This window comes from Phacochoerus africanus, chromosome 14 (genome assembly GCF_016906955.1).
Source record: "Phacochoerus africanus isolate WHEZ1 chromosome 14, ROS_Pafr_v1, whole genome shotgun sequence".
NCBI lineage: Eukaryota > Metazoa > Chordata > Mammalia > Artiodactyla > Suidae > Phacochoerus > Phacochoerus africanus.
Window position 1 is genome coordinate 57,564,677 of NC_062557.1, and position 17,490 is coordinate 57,582,166.

Below are 17,490 nucleotides of genomic sequence, written 5' to 3' on the forward strand. Positions count from 1 at the left end.
CAGGCTCGATCCCTGGCCTCGCTCAATGGGTTAGGGATCTGGTGTTGCCCTGAGCTGTGGTGTAGGCTGCAGTCGCGGCTTGGATCTGGCATGGCTGTGGCTGTGGCTGTGATGTAGGCCAGTGGCTACAGCTCTGATTTGACCCCTAGCCTGGGAACCTCCATATGCCTCAGGTGCAGTCCCCCCCAAAAGAAAAGACAAGAGTATAAATAGTATCAACTTTGATAAAGTGAAATAAAGTATGCACTAGTTTTTTTTTTATTAAGTTTGAAGGGATGAAAACAAGTATACATGTATTAATGTATTGATCTCTCAAAGTAAGGAGTGATAAATCCTGTCTACAAGTAAGATATATAGTAAAAAAAAAATTAAAAAAAATTCATTTTATTTTCTTCTTAACTTGAGCAGTACCTTTTAGGAAATCATCCTCTGAGGAGTAAACAGACCTCAATCGTCCCTTCATCTTCAGACTGAAGTTGTCTCTAGTCAGCATTTAAAACACTCACACACACACTGAATGGAACGATTGCCCTGGCAGTGACCAATAGGTCATAGAACATTCCTATTTGTGTAATGCTCTCACTTGAAAAATTAAAAAATGTAATAGATACCTGTTTACTTGCATTTGCATAAAATATTTAGCATAAATAAACAGTTGCCTCTGGAGAGAGGAACTTGAGGTTTGGGGCTAGAGAGTCATGCTCTATTCTGTATTTCTTACAAATTTTTATTTTGGTGTTTGTACACGTTTTTCACTGTTAAAAAAAAAAAAGAATAACTGATGTTATGAAGAGGTGAGAAAGTAGAACCTGCACCTGTGTTTGGCCGTGAAGAGCAGCAAAAGAAAAAGAGTGTGTCTGGATGCTGATCTGAACCATACCATGGCCGGGCGGCGGGGGTGGGGGCGGTGGCGGGGAGGGCGGGGGACACAGGTCAGGTGGGGTTCCTGGATGTTTATTAGGTATTGCGCTTGGGACCAGCACCTGTAGAAGGAGCAGGGGGGCAGGCTTGGGCAGAGGGAGAATTCCAGCCCTGCCCCAGGCCCCAGGTCCTCTGCCAAGCGGGCAGGAAGCTCTGGAGTCGCATAGCCCTCAGAGATGCCCGGAGCCTGGGACACCGGCCTTTTCCCTTGCTGGTCATTGGAGGCCTCCCCTCCCCAACACAGGCAGGAATGTGACCTTCAGCCTCTGTGGGAACTCTGTGTGACCTGGAGGGGCTGAGAGCCCCCCGGCAGTCGGGGCAGCATGCCCCTCACTGTCTCTGGGGCCCTGGGGGCACAGAAGTGACTGTGACTCTGGCAAGGAGGTGGAGACCAGAGGGCTGAGGGCCAGAGCACGACTGGGGGTCACTCTGTGTCAGGCTGGCCTGCAGCCTCGTCCCTGGTGACGGGAGGGAAGAAGGAGGGGGCGGAGGAGTCAAGTGGGTGCAGGTCTGCATGGACATCTGGTGGTGGGATGGTGTAGACAATTCCCATCAGCATCTACGTCCTCAGAGAGGCCTTGAGAAATGCTGGACCCATCCAAGGTAAGCAAGGCTGTCCGGGGGGCCGGCGAAGCGGGCCCCCTGGGAACACTCAGGAGCCTTCCAGGGCGCCCTTCTGTGCCTGTGGAAGTTTGTGGTGGGGGAGCTACAGTGGGACCAGTTGTCTCTAAGGCGTGCTCTCCAGCAGCCACTCAGCAGCTCAGGCCGGGAAGGCTGAAGGCACAGCAGTCTTGGAGAATGTTCGGGCTGGCTGAGGGAGCTGTGTGGAGGAAGAGGGGGCTGAAGGCATTGGAAGGACAGAGGCGCCAGGACAGACAGTGGCATTGAGGCCCAGAAGGGGTGTGTAACTTATTCAAACTCACACAGCCTGTAAGTGGTTGGGAATCAGCTTTCGGTGGCAAGATCCTGGCAGGAAAGATGTGGCTGGCTGGCCATGGGTAGCCTTGCTGGGTGTGTAATAAAAGGACTATTTACAAAGATGTTAGACGGGAGAACAGCGCGTGGGGGGCGTCATCACCACCCCAGGCCCACAGAACCTAGCGACAGCAAGGCTGTGTGGAGAGGGCTTCCCCATGGGGCAGCCGCTAGCCTTTGATGACCCAGCAGAGAGGGGGCCTGGGGTGTCCAGAAGGCCTCCCTCCACGTCTGCCAGGGAAGCTGCGGCCGAGCAAGGGGGCTACCTGGGCTAGGGAGTCGGCCTACGACCTTGACTCTTCCAGACACCAGCTACCAAACCCATCTGGGTACCAAACTTATTTTACCCCTAAGACAAGAGCAGTCGTCCCTCTTCTGTGATGTGCGGAGGACTCCTGCGACATTGCGATGCCCAGAGCCCCAGCGCACCAGGGCGGTGGGTCCAACTGAGCCTGGTGGATACAGGGTCCCCGAGGCGGCGCAGCTGGAACGCAGCCTGGTTCCTCTCGGTGGAGCCCTGCGACCGCTCTTACAAGGGATTTCTGATCCCCTGTGTGCTAGACCAGCCACAGCCCTAGCCCCGGCCTCCCGGCAAATGCCCTCCTCCAGCCAGCAGCTCTCCGCGGCCACCTGGACGGGGGCGGGGTGTGGGGGGGTGCAGACCCGAACAGCCGCATGGTTCCGAGGCGCGCTGGGGGCAGGCCCCCTCCGCTGGGCGCTGGGGACCCTCGGTCCCCGTCCCCCGCCCCCGCAGCCGTCGGAGCGCCCCCCTGCGGGCGGGTATCTGGGCGCAGCTGGCTTGGGGAGGGCCTCTTCGCTGGTGGGGGTGGGGGAGGGACAAGAGTTCCGGTGACAGGAACCCGAGCTCCGCCGGGCCACAGGCTTAGGCGGCCCAGGAAGTGCGGCCTCTGCGACAGCAGAGGTGGGCCTGGCCCCGGGATGGGGGTGGGGGTGGGGAGTGGCAGAGGCTGGAGGCCCGGACCAGAGATCCTTCTTCCAGAGGCGGAAACGATGGGGCGGGGGGGGGATCTTTCGGCTCAGGACCCCCCCCCCACTTTACAGATGGAAAATTTTAGGGCCAGAGAGAGTGGGGTCGCACAGTGGGTGGCAGGCAGCAGGACCTAGGAAAAGAGGGACAGGAGAGGGCTTCTGGGGCGGCCTGTGCGTTTCTAAGGGAGACCGGCTCCCGCCACGTTAGACGGTCAGAGGCCACTAGGCAAGCGCGACAGACCAACCAAAAGAAAGCTCAAACCTCCGGGGTGTGCTGCACTTCAGTACGCTCCTTTCTAGGTTTCCCGACGGCAAAGCTTTTGAATGAGTTTATCCAAGGAAACCTTCCTCGTCTGGGTGGCCGCGTTTTGCTGAGGCCAGGCTGCCCCAGTGGCGCACCCCGTACTACTGAGCAGTGGTTAAGGGGGGCTCAAACTGGGCTCCCGGTCAGCCCCGCCCCCGGCCCCGTGCAGGTTGACCTCGCCTTCCGCATCCGCAGAATGGGAAAAAGCGGGAGATGGCTTTGTCATAGGGCCGAGCCTGAAGCGGCCCCCGCATCTAGGGATTTCAGGGCGCGTGTTTGGGCTCCCAAGCGCAGCGGGCAGACCAGCCGAGTGGGTGGAAAGGCCAGGCCCGCCCACCCTTGCTTAACGGTGCGGCTCAGACCCGGGTCACGGCGGACCTCGGGCGGCAGAACCCAGCTCTGCGTGCTGCCCATCGCTCGGTGGACTTGGCGGCGACTTGGCCCGGGGGCTCTGGCCTCGGCGGAACTCCCTCGCCGGTTTCCTACGCCCACGTCTTTGCTCTCAATCCTTCCCTCCCTCCCTCCGCACCCCCGGAAAAAAAGGCCTAAATATATCCGGCCGACAAGCTCTGAAAATAAAAATTGTTTTTTTATCCCTGAACTTTGCTAACCTCAGGGACAGGGGCCATTTTTATTATCCTTTTTTTTTTTTTTAAACTCATACCCAGCAGGCCCCAAGTTAAGCCGCATGGGAGCTACAATTCGCCTGAACGCGCGCAAATCACATACCACCACCACTCTCCCCTCAAATCCACAGAAGTCAACAAACTCAAAGCTGCCTCAAGACCGGAGACTGTGACTTCACTTCCCCCCAAAATAAGGTGAATTTGAAGAAACCTTTAAGAGACACTAGCATTTTCTTTCTCACTTTTCCAAAACAAACCAAACAACAACAGTCAAGTTAATACTCAGAAATGTATTGTCATGCTTTAGAAGTTTAAAATAAATTAATAATAATTTAATTAAAAACTAAGGGTGAATAAGTCGCTTCTGAAGAAGAGGGAAGCCTGCTGGAAAGAACTTCTCTCCGTAAATATAGCTGGAAGAGACTGAAATCTGCTCCCTAAATTATTTCTCCTCAGCCACTCTGGAGGAAAAGTCTTAGGCTCAGGCGCTACAAGGAGGTCCTGTGGAGCACAGCTGGGCGCGGGGACCCCGTGGAGGACGCAGGGTCACCCTAACGATCCCGGGTCTCGGTCCCCGATCTCCCCGCACGCTTTCGAGCCTGAGGTGCTCCGGGCCGACGGGCTTTCTCGGTGTGTACCCAGCCGAGAGGGGCTAGACCCGGGCGGGGACTTGGGACACTTCCTCGGGAGGAGAGCGAGGTGCACAGGGACAGCACGGCAGGGGGACCGGGCTCGGCGGTTCCGCCGTCCGCCCGCGCGAACTGGGGAAGGCAGCCGGGGCTGCGCTCAGCCGGGGGCCGCGCGGGGGTCGGGATCGGAAGGATCGTTTTGTCCCGGAGCCGCACGGGGCCTGGCGTGGGAGGCCCGCTGGCCGGGCCGAGTCCGGGGGGCCGGCATCTAGAGCTTCCTGAGTGCCACCGGGGTGAATTTGAGCACCGGAGCTTCCTACCGGAACGCGGGGCAAGAATGCAGCCCCCGCCACACTAGGGCAGGTCACTTTGCGGAGGAGAACCCGGGAGAGCGGCTTGGAGTGGACTTTGTTAAGTGCCACTCAAGGATCGATTTGCTCTGGGCTTGACGTTTGACTTAGAAAACAACACCGCTGGGAAAAAACACCACCTAATAATTCGTGTAACGGGTCCTGCAAATCAAACCATCTCCTAAATGAAGGTGAATGTTGGTTTTGATATTTATTCAGGGGAAGGGTGTGGGAGCATTGTTTTCACCTCACGTCTCCAACACACACATATCCGGACAAAACTTTCTACACGTGACTTTCACACTCACTTTTCGACCAGAAAACTTTTCCCCAGCCTTTACCCCTGTGTTGATGTCTCTTTCCTCAGCAGTTTGGGAAGCGAGAGAAGAATTTTTTCTAAAGATAGTTAACACCGACCGCCTTTAACAGGCAGCAAGAGAGGGAGAAGGAGAGGGAGATCAAATTCTGGCAAAGAAGGAAGGAAATAAATAAATAAATAAATAAATAAATAAATAAATAAATAAATAAATAAATAAATAAAGCAAGCAAGCAAGCAAGCAAGCTGACAGCGATTTCCACTTAAACTTCCTAAACCGGTGCCAGTCCCGGAAGGGCCCCCCTTGGAGTCCGGGCGTGGAGTGGGCGGGCATCTCCGGCCCGCCTCTCGCTCCTCGACTGTCCTTCCTATTTCTAACAGGCACACCATGATTCCGCCCGTGAAACATCTGGATGGGGACTCACATCCCCACACACGGGCAACTGCATCCAAGACTAGCTCCTGGGGAGCGAGCGCGGAAGTGAGTTCAGGACCTGGAGCGCAGCGCCCGGAGGGTCGGTGATCTCCCCTCGTTGGGTCTCTTGCGTCCTTCCTACCAGCTGCTGCTGTCACCAGCCTCTGGCTCCGCCCCTCTGAGCCCCCCTTATCTCTCAGCCAATAGAAACCCCTGACTGCTTTCCACCGCCCCAAATCCTTTCCACACCCCCACGTTCTGGGAGCTGGTTGGCTGCTTTACCCTCAGCGAAGCTGCTGGATTTGCATGGCGCTCCGGGGTTCTGGTAGGTGGAGAGACCTGTCACTCCAGGTGGCCGGGCCCGCCCACTCTGCCTCGGTCCGCGGCTCTCTTCCTGCGCAGTTCTTCTCAGCCTCCGCGGGGAAGCGCCGGGGCTGCGCTCAGGGCTCAGTTCTCTGGACCGCGAGGAGGCAGCCCCGGCGAGCGGCCGTGCGGTGCGCACCGTGTGGAGGGACCAGGGCGCGGGGGTGCGGTGCTCTGCTGGCCCCGAGCGCGGCGTCGCGCCACAGGAGCAGCCCCCGGCCAGCAGTTGCCGCCGCCCGACTTTCGTTCCAGTTGCGGCTCCTCAGGGCAACATGTCAAAAACCGCCGCCGCTACAGCTGCCGCCGCCACCTGGGGAAGAGCAGCCGCAGAAGCAGCAGCAGCGGCGGCCGCCGGCGCGCGGGGGCAATAAGCCCAACCACCCGGCGTCCAGGGAACCCTCTCTGCGCTCACTGCTCCGGCGGGACCCGCGCCATGTGCTGAGCCATGCCCCTCGCCGCGCCCGCGGGCAGCGCATGGGGCAGCGCCTGAGCGGCGGCCGATCCTGCCTCGATGCCCCCGGCCGGCTCCTGCAGCAGCAGCCGCCGCCGCCGCCCCCGCCGCCGGTGAGGAGGAAGCTCGCGCTGCTCTTCGCCATGCTCTGCATCTGGCTCTACATGTTCCTGTACTCGTGCGCCGGCTCGTGCGCCGCCGCGCCGGGGCTGCTGCTGCTGGGCTCGGGGTCCCGCGCCGCCCACGCCCCGCCGGCCCTGGCCGCGGGCTCCGTCGGGCCTCCCCTGAGGCAGCGGTTCCCGGCGGCGCCAGCCACCCCGCTGGCTGCTGGCGGGGAGACGGCCGAGGGCGCCGCGAGCCAAGAGGAGCAGAGTCCTGAGGCGCCGGACTCCCCCAGCTCCATCTCCACCTTCTTCAGCGGGTCCGGGAGCAAGCAGCTGCCGCAGGCCATCATCATCGGCGTGAAGAAGGGCGGCACGCGGGCGCTGCTCGAGTTCCTGCGCGTGCACCCCGACGTGCGCGCCGTGGGCGCCGAGCCCCACTTCTTCGACCGCAGCTACGACAAGGGCCTCGCCTGGTACCGGTGAGTTTCCCAGGCAAGGCCTGGGCCGGGGCCGCTGGCGTCCAGCGCGACGGGGAGAGGGGCGAGACGCGGCACGTGCTGGGGGAGGTGACAGGGCCCAGCTTGGCACCCCCGGGGCCGGGGAGGGGCCGCGCCTCGGCCGCGCGGCGCTGGCCCTCAGCGCGGTGCCGGGTGCGCCGGGCGCCGCGCTCTCCACAGCCGGGAGGAGAAACTTCTGGAAGCGCTCTGGCGGGTCAGGGGCCCCCAGCGCCCTAGTCCGAACCTGGCGGTCCCTCCTCAAAGAAGGGGCGGGCGTGGGGCGCAGCGACCGGGACGTCTAACTGCGGCTCCGTGCCAGACGAATCCGGCCGGCGTTTCCGCTCGGGTCCGGGAGCGTCTGCGCCCCGCCGGTCGCCGTCGCCGCCCCGGGACCAACTCCCAGAGCAGCTTCTGCTGCCCAGATGGGGACCGGGTGGGGGCGGAGGCCGCGGGGCGTCTGCTCGCTCGCAGACCGGCTTCGCGGGCGAGCGGCCGGGGCTCGGGCGGGCGGCCCGGGCGGGCGCGGCGCGTGGAGCTGTGCTGGTCCCTGTCGGGCAAAGGCGCGCACTGCAGCCGGCGGGAGGCGCGCGGCTCTGAAGGCTTCCCCGCGCCGCGGTCCCGGCCGCCCGCTTCCGCCCCCCGGGCCGGTGCCGAGAGAGCCGGGGCGGGGACGTGGGTCCCCGCGGGCCCTCGACACGTGCGGTGCGAAGAATATTTGGGGCCATTGATTGGGAAATGCGGGTTGCCCAGAGCTCGGGGCTTCGGGAAACTCAGTTCTCGGGTCGAGTTGTGTGGGGGTCGGGTTCCAAAGAGACAGCGGCCCCCCGGGGGCATAACCACGACCTCTGCCCAAGGCTTCCTGGAGTCTTTAGGGTGAACTGTTGGATTGGCCGAGTTTCCGGTGAGGCGCGGGTGGGCAGGCGGTCCAGACTCCAGCCCTTCGGAAATCTCGTCGCCAACCCGGGGCCTGGCCACTGGCTCCCATCCCTTCCCCCGCTCCAACCCCTACCAGCCTGACTCCCTCGTGTCCCAGGCACCCCTCCAGGCCCAATTAGCCTCCCGGAGGCTGGAGACTTCGGAAAACAAAAAGGGAGAGCCACACTGAACCCCATTCCCTGCCCCCATCCCCGCTTTGGGAACCGGGAGAGGTTGGAAGATAAAAGGGGGCTGACCGAGCGGATTAAAACCGCTCTCTTCCCAGCCTCGCCCTCCCCCTCCCTTTTGTCCTCATGTTTTTATTATTGTCCGGAGTTGCCCAAGTCTCGAGGTTTAGCCAGCCGTGACAGCCAGCCCTTTCTACCGTCCCCGGGCCCTGGCCACCGGTTGTTGCGCACAGGGGCTCTGGATCCCCTGACCCGGATGCACGACCCAGCCCTCGCAGCTCCCTGGTCGCGCGGGTCTCAGTGCTCTCATCTGGGCAGTGGGCAGCACGGTTCTCCTGCGCTGGGGAGGAGCAACTGCGCCGGCGCGGTCAGGTGCCTGGCTGGCAGGCAGGGGGCCTAATTGCCAGCTATTGTCACCGATTGTATTGTTGTCATTACTTCTGCCACCGCCCCTCCTCCTCCCCCTGGCGTGCCGATTTCGGGCGCGGGGGTGGCGGGCTGTAACTAGCGTCCCTTCGGGTAGAAGCCACCGGAGGCCGGAGGCAGCCCGGGATTTTCTGAGATCGGACGCGCCGGGATCCGGGCTGGGAGGGACCGGCCGGAAAAGAACTGAATCCTTAACGTCGGGCGGTTCTAGAAGCACCTGGGGCGGGCTGTGGAAATCCCCATAGGAAGATGCCCACAACCTGCCGGGCGGCCGCCGTCCTCCTGCCCGGTTCCTTTTGATTGACTCAAAAACGCTGAAGTCGCGCTGGAAAGGCTGGCCGCGCGCCTGCGGCAGGGAGCGCTGCCCGGGAGCTTCGGGCAGGATCAGCGCCCGGGCCCGCCGTGCGAGCGGCCAGCGGGGAGGCTGGGCTTGGGAGGCCCCCGGGCCTGGCCGGGCCGCCGGGTCGGGAAGTGCATCCTCGTCCCGAGCCACCTCTCTACACTGACCAGCAGGACTCACCCCGCCCGGGAGGCCCAAGCGGTGACACCGCGGAGCGCGCGGCGGGACCAGCGAACTGCAAACGCAGCAGCTCGCCCCGCCGGGCGTGGCCGCAGGGTAGGTGGATCTTTTTTTTTTTTTTTTCCCCTCAAAGGGGAAAAAAAGAGAATCTTTTAAATCCCCTGCTCAGTCAAAACTTTTAAATTAATTTGGAATGTTCCGGGTGTCTAGGCAAATGTGTGGACTGAATTATTTTGATGGTGGCCGTTAACTTTGAAAACAGACCACACTGGGAGAAGAAGCTGACCTAGGAGATTTTTTGCTAAAATCTGGTTTCCAGGGGGCACCGTTCACCACCCACTCCCTCCGGAGTTCCGTGTGCCAGGCCCAGCTCTGCCGCTCGCCAGAGGCGCGCTCCTGGGCCGCCCGCTCCGTCTGTGCAATCAGGCAGCAGATTGGGGAAGAGTATAAATAATAATTAGCCAGAGTTGGAGTTCAGAAACAGGTGGTTAAAACAAATCCTCAAAGCTAGAAAATAGGAGAGCAGGGAGACATTTTGAAGGCACGGAGACATTTTGAAGGGGTTAAACTGCAGGCACGATGGCTGAATCCGAAGGTCAGCATCGTAGCGGGTCGGAGAAGGAAGTCTTGGCTGTGTCTGAGCGAGTGGTTGTTGGATTTTATCGACTGATACACAGACCAGCTAAGGGCCTAACCAGTAACTCTGGGCCTGAGCGGGTTTGCTTGGAGCCTCCCAAGTAGATTGCAGTTCTTTCCACGTGGCTGAGTGAGATGCCATCAGCCTCAACAGGAGGGTTCCTGGTAGGATGGAGCCCACGTAGTGGCCACGTGGAGCCGACCTGCCACCGGCCACCGGCCAGAGGACGGGAGGTTTGCCGCTGCCTCAACCGCTGCGAAAAAAACAAACGTGTCTGTGATGAAAACTCTTTTGGGTTTACTTTTCCAGTTCATTATTCAACTCACTCTTGAATCGGGCCTCTGAAAGCAGGTGCTTATGAGGCGCCCGGGGTTGATCGGAACTTCTGGTGAAACCCGCCCTTACCTTAGGTTACCAGGGGTGTCTTAATGATTTGGCTTAAGTTTGGCAGATTGTCACAGATTTTAATGACCTCTGGGATTTAAGTTAGCCAAATATTGTGTAATTATTATTATTTTTAAATATAGAAGTATTCCTTAGACTTTATAGAGGCAGGAATTCCTTTCCCATCTTGACTCTTCTTTCCATTTTTGGTTGTGCAAACTAAGCTGATGCTTTAATGCTGTGGTCACATGGGAAAAAGTGTGTGTGTGGGGGGGTTAATAGCGCTGGTAGGTAATACTTACTAAATGTTTTCCCTATGTGCCAGGCACTGTTTCAAGTTTAACAGGATTAGCAAATTTAATCCTCATTACGATCCTGTGAAGTAGGTACTTTTACAGATGAGGAAACACAGGCACAGAGCTGTTAAGCAACTGACCCAAGGTCTCCTGGCTAGAAAGTGGCAATGCTGATACACCAACCAAGGTAGTCCTGCTCCAGAGGTCCCTCTGTGCCATTCTCCCTTGCTCAAGTGAGAAAACATGATGCTGGTGATACACGATGAGGTCAAACCTGAACTGTTGCGGTTGTTCTCTCTCTCTCTCTCTTTTAAAAAGGTTTCTGTTGCAGCTCCAGTGACCTCTGTGAAGGTTGCTCACTTTGTCATCCCCTTTAAAAGAAGAGCAGCTCTGAACAGGACATCGAGGACATCCAACTTTAGCTTATAACTAGAGTGAGGATAATGACGTCGTTAGGGTACTTTCCATTCTTTGCCCGCACAGGACAGTGAGAATCAATGGAGTCATTAAAATAACAAAAATATCCTCAAGTAGAAAGACTGAGAAAACATAGCAGTGTCCCCACTGAGAGTTACATGTATTCTCTTCCACGTGTCCTTTTTAAGGCTGAAAGATGTGGGAGAACATAGGGTTAAATGAGATGTCCCCAGAGCTCTTGGGATGAATTTCTTCATTTAAAGAAATATCAAGCAAGAGGGCAAACTTGTGTATATTAACCAGAAGACCACTTTGAGGAGACTTCTTTAAAATGAGAATCTAAAACCTCAGAGCTTCAGAAATCTCTGCCTGGAAAGCAAGTAGCTGAAAAGAGCAATTTTCCCTACATGTTAAATTTAACAAATGCTGAGAAAACTGATCTCTGCTCTATTTTCCTAGTCTTTTTCTAAAAACTTGGTGGCAAAGACTGGTTCTGCCTTCCTTAAGAGAAACCGAAGATAAGATCTGATTGGGGATAATCCTTTTCGAAGTAATTGTATTTTCTCAGCCCAGGAGTTTAAATCAAGTATGCAACTCACTTCAAGCTGCTGGGTGAAGATCAAAAATCTGCATGTATATGCAACAATTTGAAATACAAACCGTCATGTTACAAAGCTGTCAAGATTTATTAGCAAGACAGAGTAGCATGTGTTGGACTCTGTTTTCAATTAGGCACCTAAATTAGACCATAAAATGGTTGATTAATCTTTTACAAGTTGAGGGGCAAATATAACATAAATTAACCTAATCATAAGTGTTTTCCCAGATGCTCTGAGTTAATAAAATAGTCAATATTAAATCGCAACCTATTTGTTTTAGGTAAATAAAATGCTGAACAGCATGAATTGAATTACACTTACTATCTTCCAAATGATATGCTATTATGAACAGGTCTCTAAAAATTAGATTTCAGTCCATATCTTAAAAAATAATTATCAAAATAGAAGACTGCAATTTGACTAATTTGCTGTCTTATTGGAGGCTGACTATTGAAAATTCATAATTTAATATAGACTAATATTTATGAAAGTTACTTTTCTCCAGCTAAAGTTGTGTTACTGGACATTTTGAAGTGACTTGACATAACTTCTGGTTTTTTTTTTTTTTTTCTGGTTTGGTGTTTTTATTTTTGTCTGAAGAAAAACTTTAAGATATTTTGAAAAATCACCGTCACAAAACTTTATTCCAAACGTATATGCCGATGTACCTATTTAGAATGAAATGCACACCAGGGATTAAAAAATAAAAATAAAAAAGAAATTCACCAGTCGGCTTGTGTTATGAATCAGGGAAGTGCCATTTATTTGAAGCTTCAGGATTGAAATTCGTGCCCACTGCTTTCTCTGTTAGTAGTTTTTGAATACGTTATGCTCTCAACTCTATGAACATGGAAATGAAGCTGATTGACAGAAACACAAAATGCCCACTCTAAAGGCACAGCATAATGAGCACTTCTTTTGCTGTGAATAGACTTAGTTCCAAATAGGGTGCTACCTCTTTTAACAGCCAGTGATTTCAGACAGTAAGGGAAATTTCAGTGCTTGGCTGTTGGGATGGTCAGGAATCCCAGTAAAATGAATTCCCCAAGCATGTGGCGTATTTTCAAGGGTAATGAATACAAGATGCTGCCTACCTCAAATGAAAACATTTACCATGACCGAAAAGAAATGAGATACTGATATTTTTGAAAACTACTCAACAATAGAGCATGGAACTTTAAAATACATATTTATATTTATAAGATAACCTTGCTAGAACCCTCCTATTCCTCTCAAATTATACCAAAATAAAACTAACATCAAATAAAACTGATGTTAGCCTATGTTGCTTTCTCTTTCTGATTTTAGATTTGGGGAACAGTTTAGGATGTGAGGAGCAATTACGAGAGTACTAATATGACAGTAAATAATTTTCATTCTAGCCCAGAGACTGGCTTAAAATGGGTGCTAATAAAACCCTCCACTAATTTTCTCTGCACATAGGTGAGTGGCATTATTGTCCTTTATATTGTATCTGAAATTCTTCCTTTAAATACACATTTCTGTGACTTGAAAAATATTAAAAATAGCCTAAGTTACTGGGGTATTAAAAACTGTGTCATGGATGAAGCATTTTAAGTAGCAAAGCCAAAATGCAGTGTGTTGCCTTCCAAGGAGAGATGCTTTTAAAAACTGTGAGTCCAGATCTGTGAAGAGCGAGCTGGTTACAGAACACTGCCAGCGAGGCATTTATATTTTCTACCTCCACTTTAAAAACATGTATGAGTGTATACACACGCTTATATTCCTTGTGGATTTAATACTTCTGTTACAGAACAGATAACTTCTGGAATAAAATATTTTTCTTCCAAATATAGCAAATGTGTTAAAATAAGACTCTGATTTTGAAGATTCTATTTCAGCCTAAGCTAGACTTTTTTTTGGCCAAGGGGTCACTTCTTTTAAGCCCCTTTGACTAAATGGTGAATGATTCCTCCTGTGCGTATCAAGCAACTTGAGGGCGTATGACTCAGAATCCCTGTTTCTTCCCCCAAATCTTTGCCCCACCATACTTAACAGGGTTACACCTGCTTAGCAACCCACCAAATGCTGAAAGATTGTTCTGGGCAATATGAGCTTGGGGCAACAAATGGGGAGTAAAAAAAAAAACCACCCACACATGGGGAGGAGATACAGAAGCAGATTTTTCACGCACTCTTGAGTGAATGATGGGGGGCAGGAGGGGAGGTCTGGTGACAGAAGTGTCCAACATGGCCCGGCCAGCCCGACGTGCCACGTCTTCGCTCTCCGGCAGCCCGTGGGGCGCTCGCGCGGTCCCCCAGCCTGGAAGGGCGCCCTGCGCGCAGCCAGGGACACGGGGAGCGGCTCCGCGGCCAGTCGGCCTCAGGGACGAGTCAGCTCGGCCCCGAGGTCACACGAGACCCCCGCCTGTAGTCCGAGGAGGCAGATGGCGGCGCCGCCTCGTGTCGGGGGCGGGGCCAGCGGCCGGCCCGGCTGCCCCTCCGCCCCGCGGGTCGCCGGCTGCGGCCACGTGACTAGCAGAGCGCTGCTCTCCCGCCTCACCTGTTGGGCGCAGCTGGGCGGAGCGTCTGGCGCTCGCAGAGCGGGTCGCGGGCGGGCCCAGCCCGCGCTGATTGGTCCGAGCGGCTGCCGGGAGACCAATGACAGCCTGCCCGAGTGATGGCCCCGCCCGGGGGGGCGGGCAGAGGGCTCTCCCTGCCAGGGCCCGGCCAGGCTCCAGGCTGCTGAGCATCCTTTCTCTAGGAGCCGCGGGGGTTCTGAGCGGCTTTCCTAGCCGGGCTTATCTGCAGATCTCTGTCTCTTCTCTGGATATTTGTCTCTGTTGGGTGGAGCGTAGAGGATAGAATCGGACTCTCTCCTTCCTTGCATCCGCGGCGTCCGACGTGGGTTTGAATGAATGAATTCTTCAGAGCCTAACGTGGAAACTTTGCCTTTCTAGGGCGTTATTTTGGCAAGGAAGTGGATGGGATCCATTTTCATTCAGCATGTTTCTGTTCTTTCTCCCTCCGCCCCGCTCCCACACCTAACCTTTTTCTCTTTGCGGGAAAGAAATACATAATCCTCAATTCACCCACTTCTATAAGGGGTACTTAAAATGCGGTTCAGCGAATTTCAGTAGTTAACCAAAAATAGGTTCATTTCCATAATGTGATCCGTTAGGTGACAGGATGAAAAGAAAAAGTGAGAAAGACACTGATAAAGAGAAGAGGGCAGGGAAAAGCAAATAATTCTCAGCCGCCCCCCCTCCCATTTCCTAGTCTCTGCTGGACTGACACCAAGGGGTGGTCCCCAGCCCACCCCCGCCCTCCCTCCCATGGCGCCCTCCCTCCCTCTGCCCCTGTGCCCAGAGCCTCAGCTGCTCCTACCCAGAGGGGAAGGAAGGGCCCCAGGGCGAACTGGAGGCCCTCTTTCTGCTCCCCCAGCCTGCGGGGGATAGGGCTGAGGGGACACTTACAAGCTGACCCACCCCTAGTGCTGTCCAGGCAGAATCAGCCCTAAAAAGGTGCCTGTTGGGAAGGGCTTTTACACATGGGGCTGAGAAATCTGTTGTGCAGTTGGACGAGGCACCCTAGTCTTCTGGAAGTCTTTGCAGAGGTGCAGGAGGTGACCTGCCTTAAAAGATCAGGAAGCTCACTTAGGACATGGCTTATTGCTGCATGAGATGTTGAGGAAATGTAGGATTTGGTCCAGGCATGCATTAGTCTCCCTGGGGAAGACAAGACACTCTGCCAACAATTAGAGAACAGTCATTGGCCCCCAGATCCCTCCGGGTGCCTCCCCCCACTTCCCCCAGCTGAAAGGCCCCTCCTTCCCTGTGCTGGCCTGTCTGGTGGGAAAGGGGTCCAGCTTCAACCTAGCCATTCCTCTCAGGGGTGCTGTGCCTTGGGTCCCCCGTGCCCTGCAGTCTGCTTTTTCCAGTCTCCAGACACTTAGCATATGCTGGTGCTGCCTGTTAATACAGAAACACAAAGAAGTAACCATCTCGTTCCCAGAGAGAAGCTTTTACAGATGCCCAAGATGAGGGGGGCAGCGGCCGGGGAAGAAGGCAGGACACTCTCATCATTTGTCATTGATCTGAAATACTTAATGGGGGAAAGGAAAGGTAACCATCTTTCTCTCTCTCTCTCTTTCTCTCTTTCTTTCTTTCTTTCTTTCTTTCTTTCTTTCTTTCTTTCTTTCTTTCTTTCTTTCTAATGAGGTATAATTTACAATGCTGTATTAGTTTCAGGTGTACAGCAAAGTGATTCAGGTATACATCTATCTATATTCTTTCTCAGATTATTTTCCCTTATAGGTCTTCCAAGACATGGAGTAGAGTTCCCTGTGTCCACAGTAGGTCCTTGTTATTTACCTGTTTTATATACAGTCCTGTGCGTATGTTAATCTGAAACTAATTTCTCTCTTCCACTTTGGTAACCATAAGGTTTTTTTTCTATGTATGTGAGTCTCTTTCTGTTTTGTAAATAGGTTCAGTTGCATTGTATTTAGAGTCCACAAATAAGTGATATGATGTTTGTGAAAGGAGACCATTATAAGTCTTTTCGTACGATCAATGAATAAATAATACGTTCTTAGAATTGTGTTGACCGATTCTCTCCAGCAAGATTTGTCGAGCCCTTTTTAAAAATATGCTAACTTTGTTTTTTAGAGCAGTTTTAGACTCACAGCAAAACTGAGTGAAAAGATAAGGGTTCCCACGTATGCCTTGCCCTCACACAGACACAGCGCCCTGCCGCCATCAGCCTGCAGCCCCAGAGTCACACGTTTGTCCCCGTTGATGGACCTGTGTTGACCCTTCACTGTGGTTCCAAATCCACAGTTTACATTAGGGTTCCCTCCTGATGTCACACCGTTTCTGGCTTTTGACAAAAATGTGATGACACATTTCCATCATTAGAGTGTGGTGCAAAATAATATTATGGGGAGTTCCCACTACGGCTCAGCGGGTTAAGAACTTGACTAGTATCCATGATGATGTAGGATCGGTCCCTGACCTCAATCGGTGGGTTAAAGGATCCAGCGTTGCCGTGAACTGCAGTGTAGTTCTCACACTCAGCTCAGATCTGGGCATTGCCATGGCTGTGGTATAGTCTGGCAGCAGCAGCTCCAGTTGGACCCCTAGCCTGGGAACCTCCATATGCTGCAGGTGCGGCCCTTAAAAAAGAAAAAAAAAAAAATAGTATCACGGCCCTAAAGCTGCCCTGCCTGAGCATTTACTTTTATCAAGAGCACTTTCAGGAAGTACTTGAGGCCTTGAGGAAGTACACAAGGCATGAACTTGTCCTTGAGGGGTCTGTGTTAGTTGGTGAACTAAAATCTTCAGGCTCAAAAAGCCCTCAAAACAAGTCCAGCACCGGTTGAAAAAAATCATGAGATCTGCTAAGCCACTAATACTGAAAACCATGGTAAGGAGAAAAAGAAATGTGATTCTGTGTTTGACTCCTCCAGGAACGTTCCAGAGAGAGCTAAGGAGAGGAAGGAGGGGGATGTCGGTTGCTTGGTGATGCAGTAGGGGAAAAAATGGCTCCGCCTTAGTGAGGGAGCCCTGCAGTGTGCAGGCCAGTGGCCAGGCTCCTTTCTTCTTGGCAGTGACACTTTCCGTGTCATTTGCCCCATTCTGCAGTGGAGATGGCCTGAGGTCACACAGCTGGATGGGTAGGTGGCTCAGCCTCTGGAAGCCAGTGCCTCCCCGAGGGCCCCTCAGAGTCCACAACTTGGAGCCTGTCTCCGTGGCTGAAATTCGACCTGACCTTCCTTAGGGACCAGTTTAAGGCCTGTGTCTTCTGTTGTTTCTTTCCCCCTCCAAACATAGACTTTTCTGTATACAAGAATCCCCCAAATCCTATGTTTTTCTTGTTCTGTCCAGACGTTCCCTTTGGCTCCCCACACTCACGCATCAGCCCCATCACTGTGCAGTGACATCGGCATTGATGGTGGCCGGTCACCCCTGCACCAGCCGGCCCCTCCCATTTCTCCAGGGACAAGATGTAGATTTGAGGTTCCTCGTCTGACTTCAGCCTCCCCCTGTTTCCTCACTCGCTGTCCTGTCCCTTCTCCGTCCCTGTTTCTGGAAGCCGCCCTCCATGACCAGGACACTCAGATTCTTACTTCTGAGGATTATACTGAAACCCTTGCCACTCCCTTCCTGTGGCCTGTTCATCACTGCATCACCTGACCACCCCAGC

The 17,490-nt window shown here is 54.1% G+C and overlaps 1 protein-coding gene across 1 annotated transcript in view; it reads left to right on the forward strand.

Annotated features, from left to right (window-relative positions):
• Window positions 1–5,909: 5,909 nt before the first annotated feature.
• The window catches only part of HS3ST3B1 (heparan sulfate-glucosamine 3-sulfotransferase 3B1), a 42,592-nt gene continuing 31,011 nt past the window's right edge, over window positions 5,910–17,490 (forward strand). Inside the window, exon 1 of the mRNA XM_047756934.1 lies at window positions 5,910–6,923. Coding sequence (XP_047612890.1) covers window positions 6,364–6,923 — 560 coding nt within the window. The 5' untranslated portion in view covers window positions 5,910–6,363. The remainder of the gene's footprint in view (window positions 6,924–17,490) is intronic.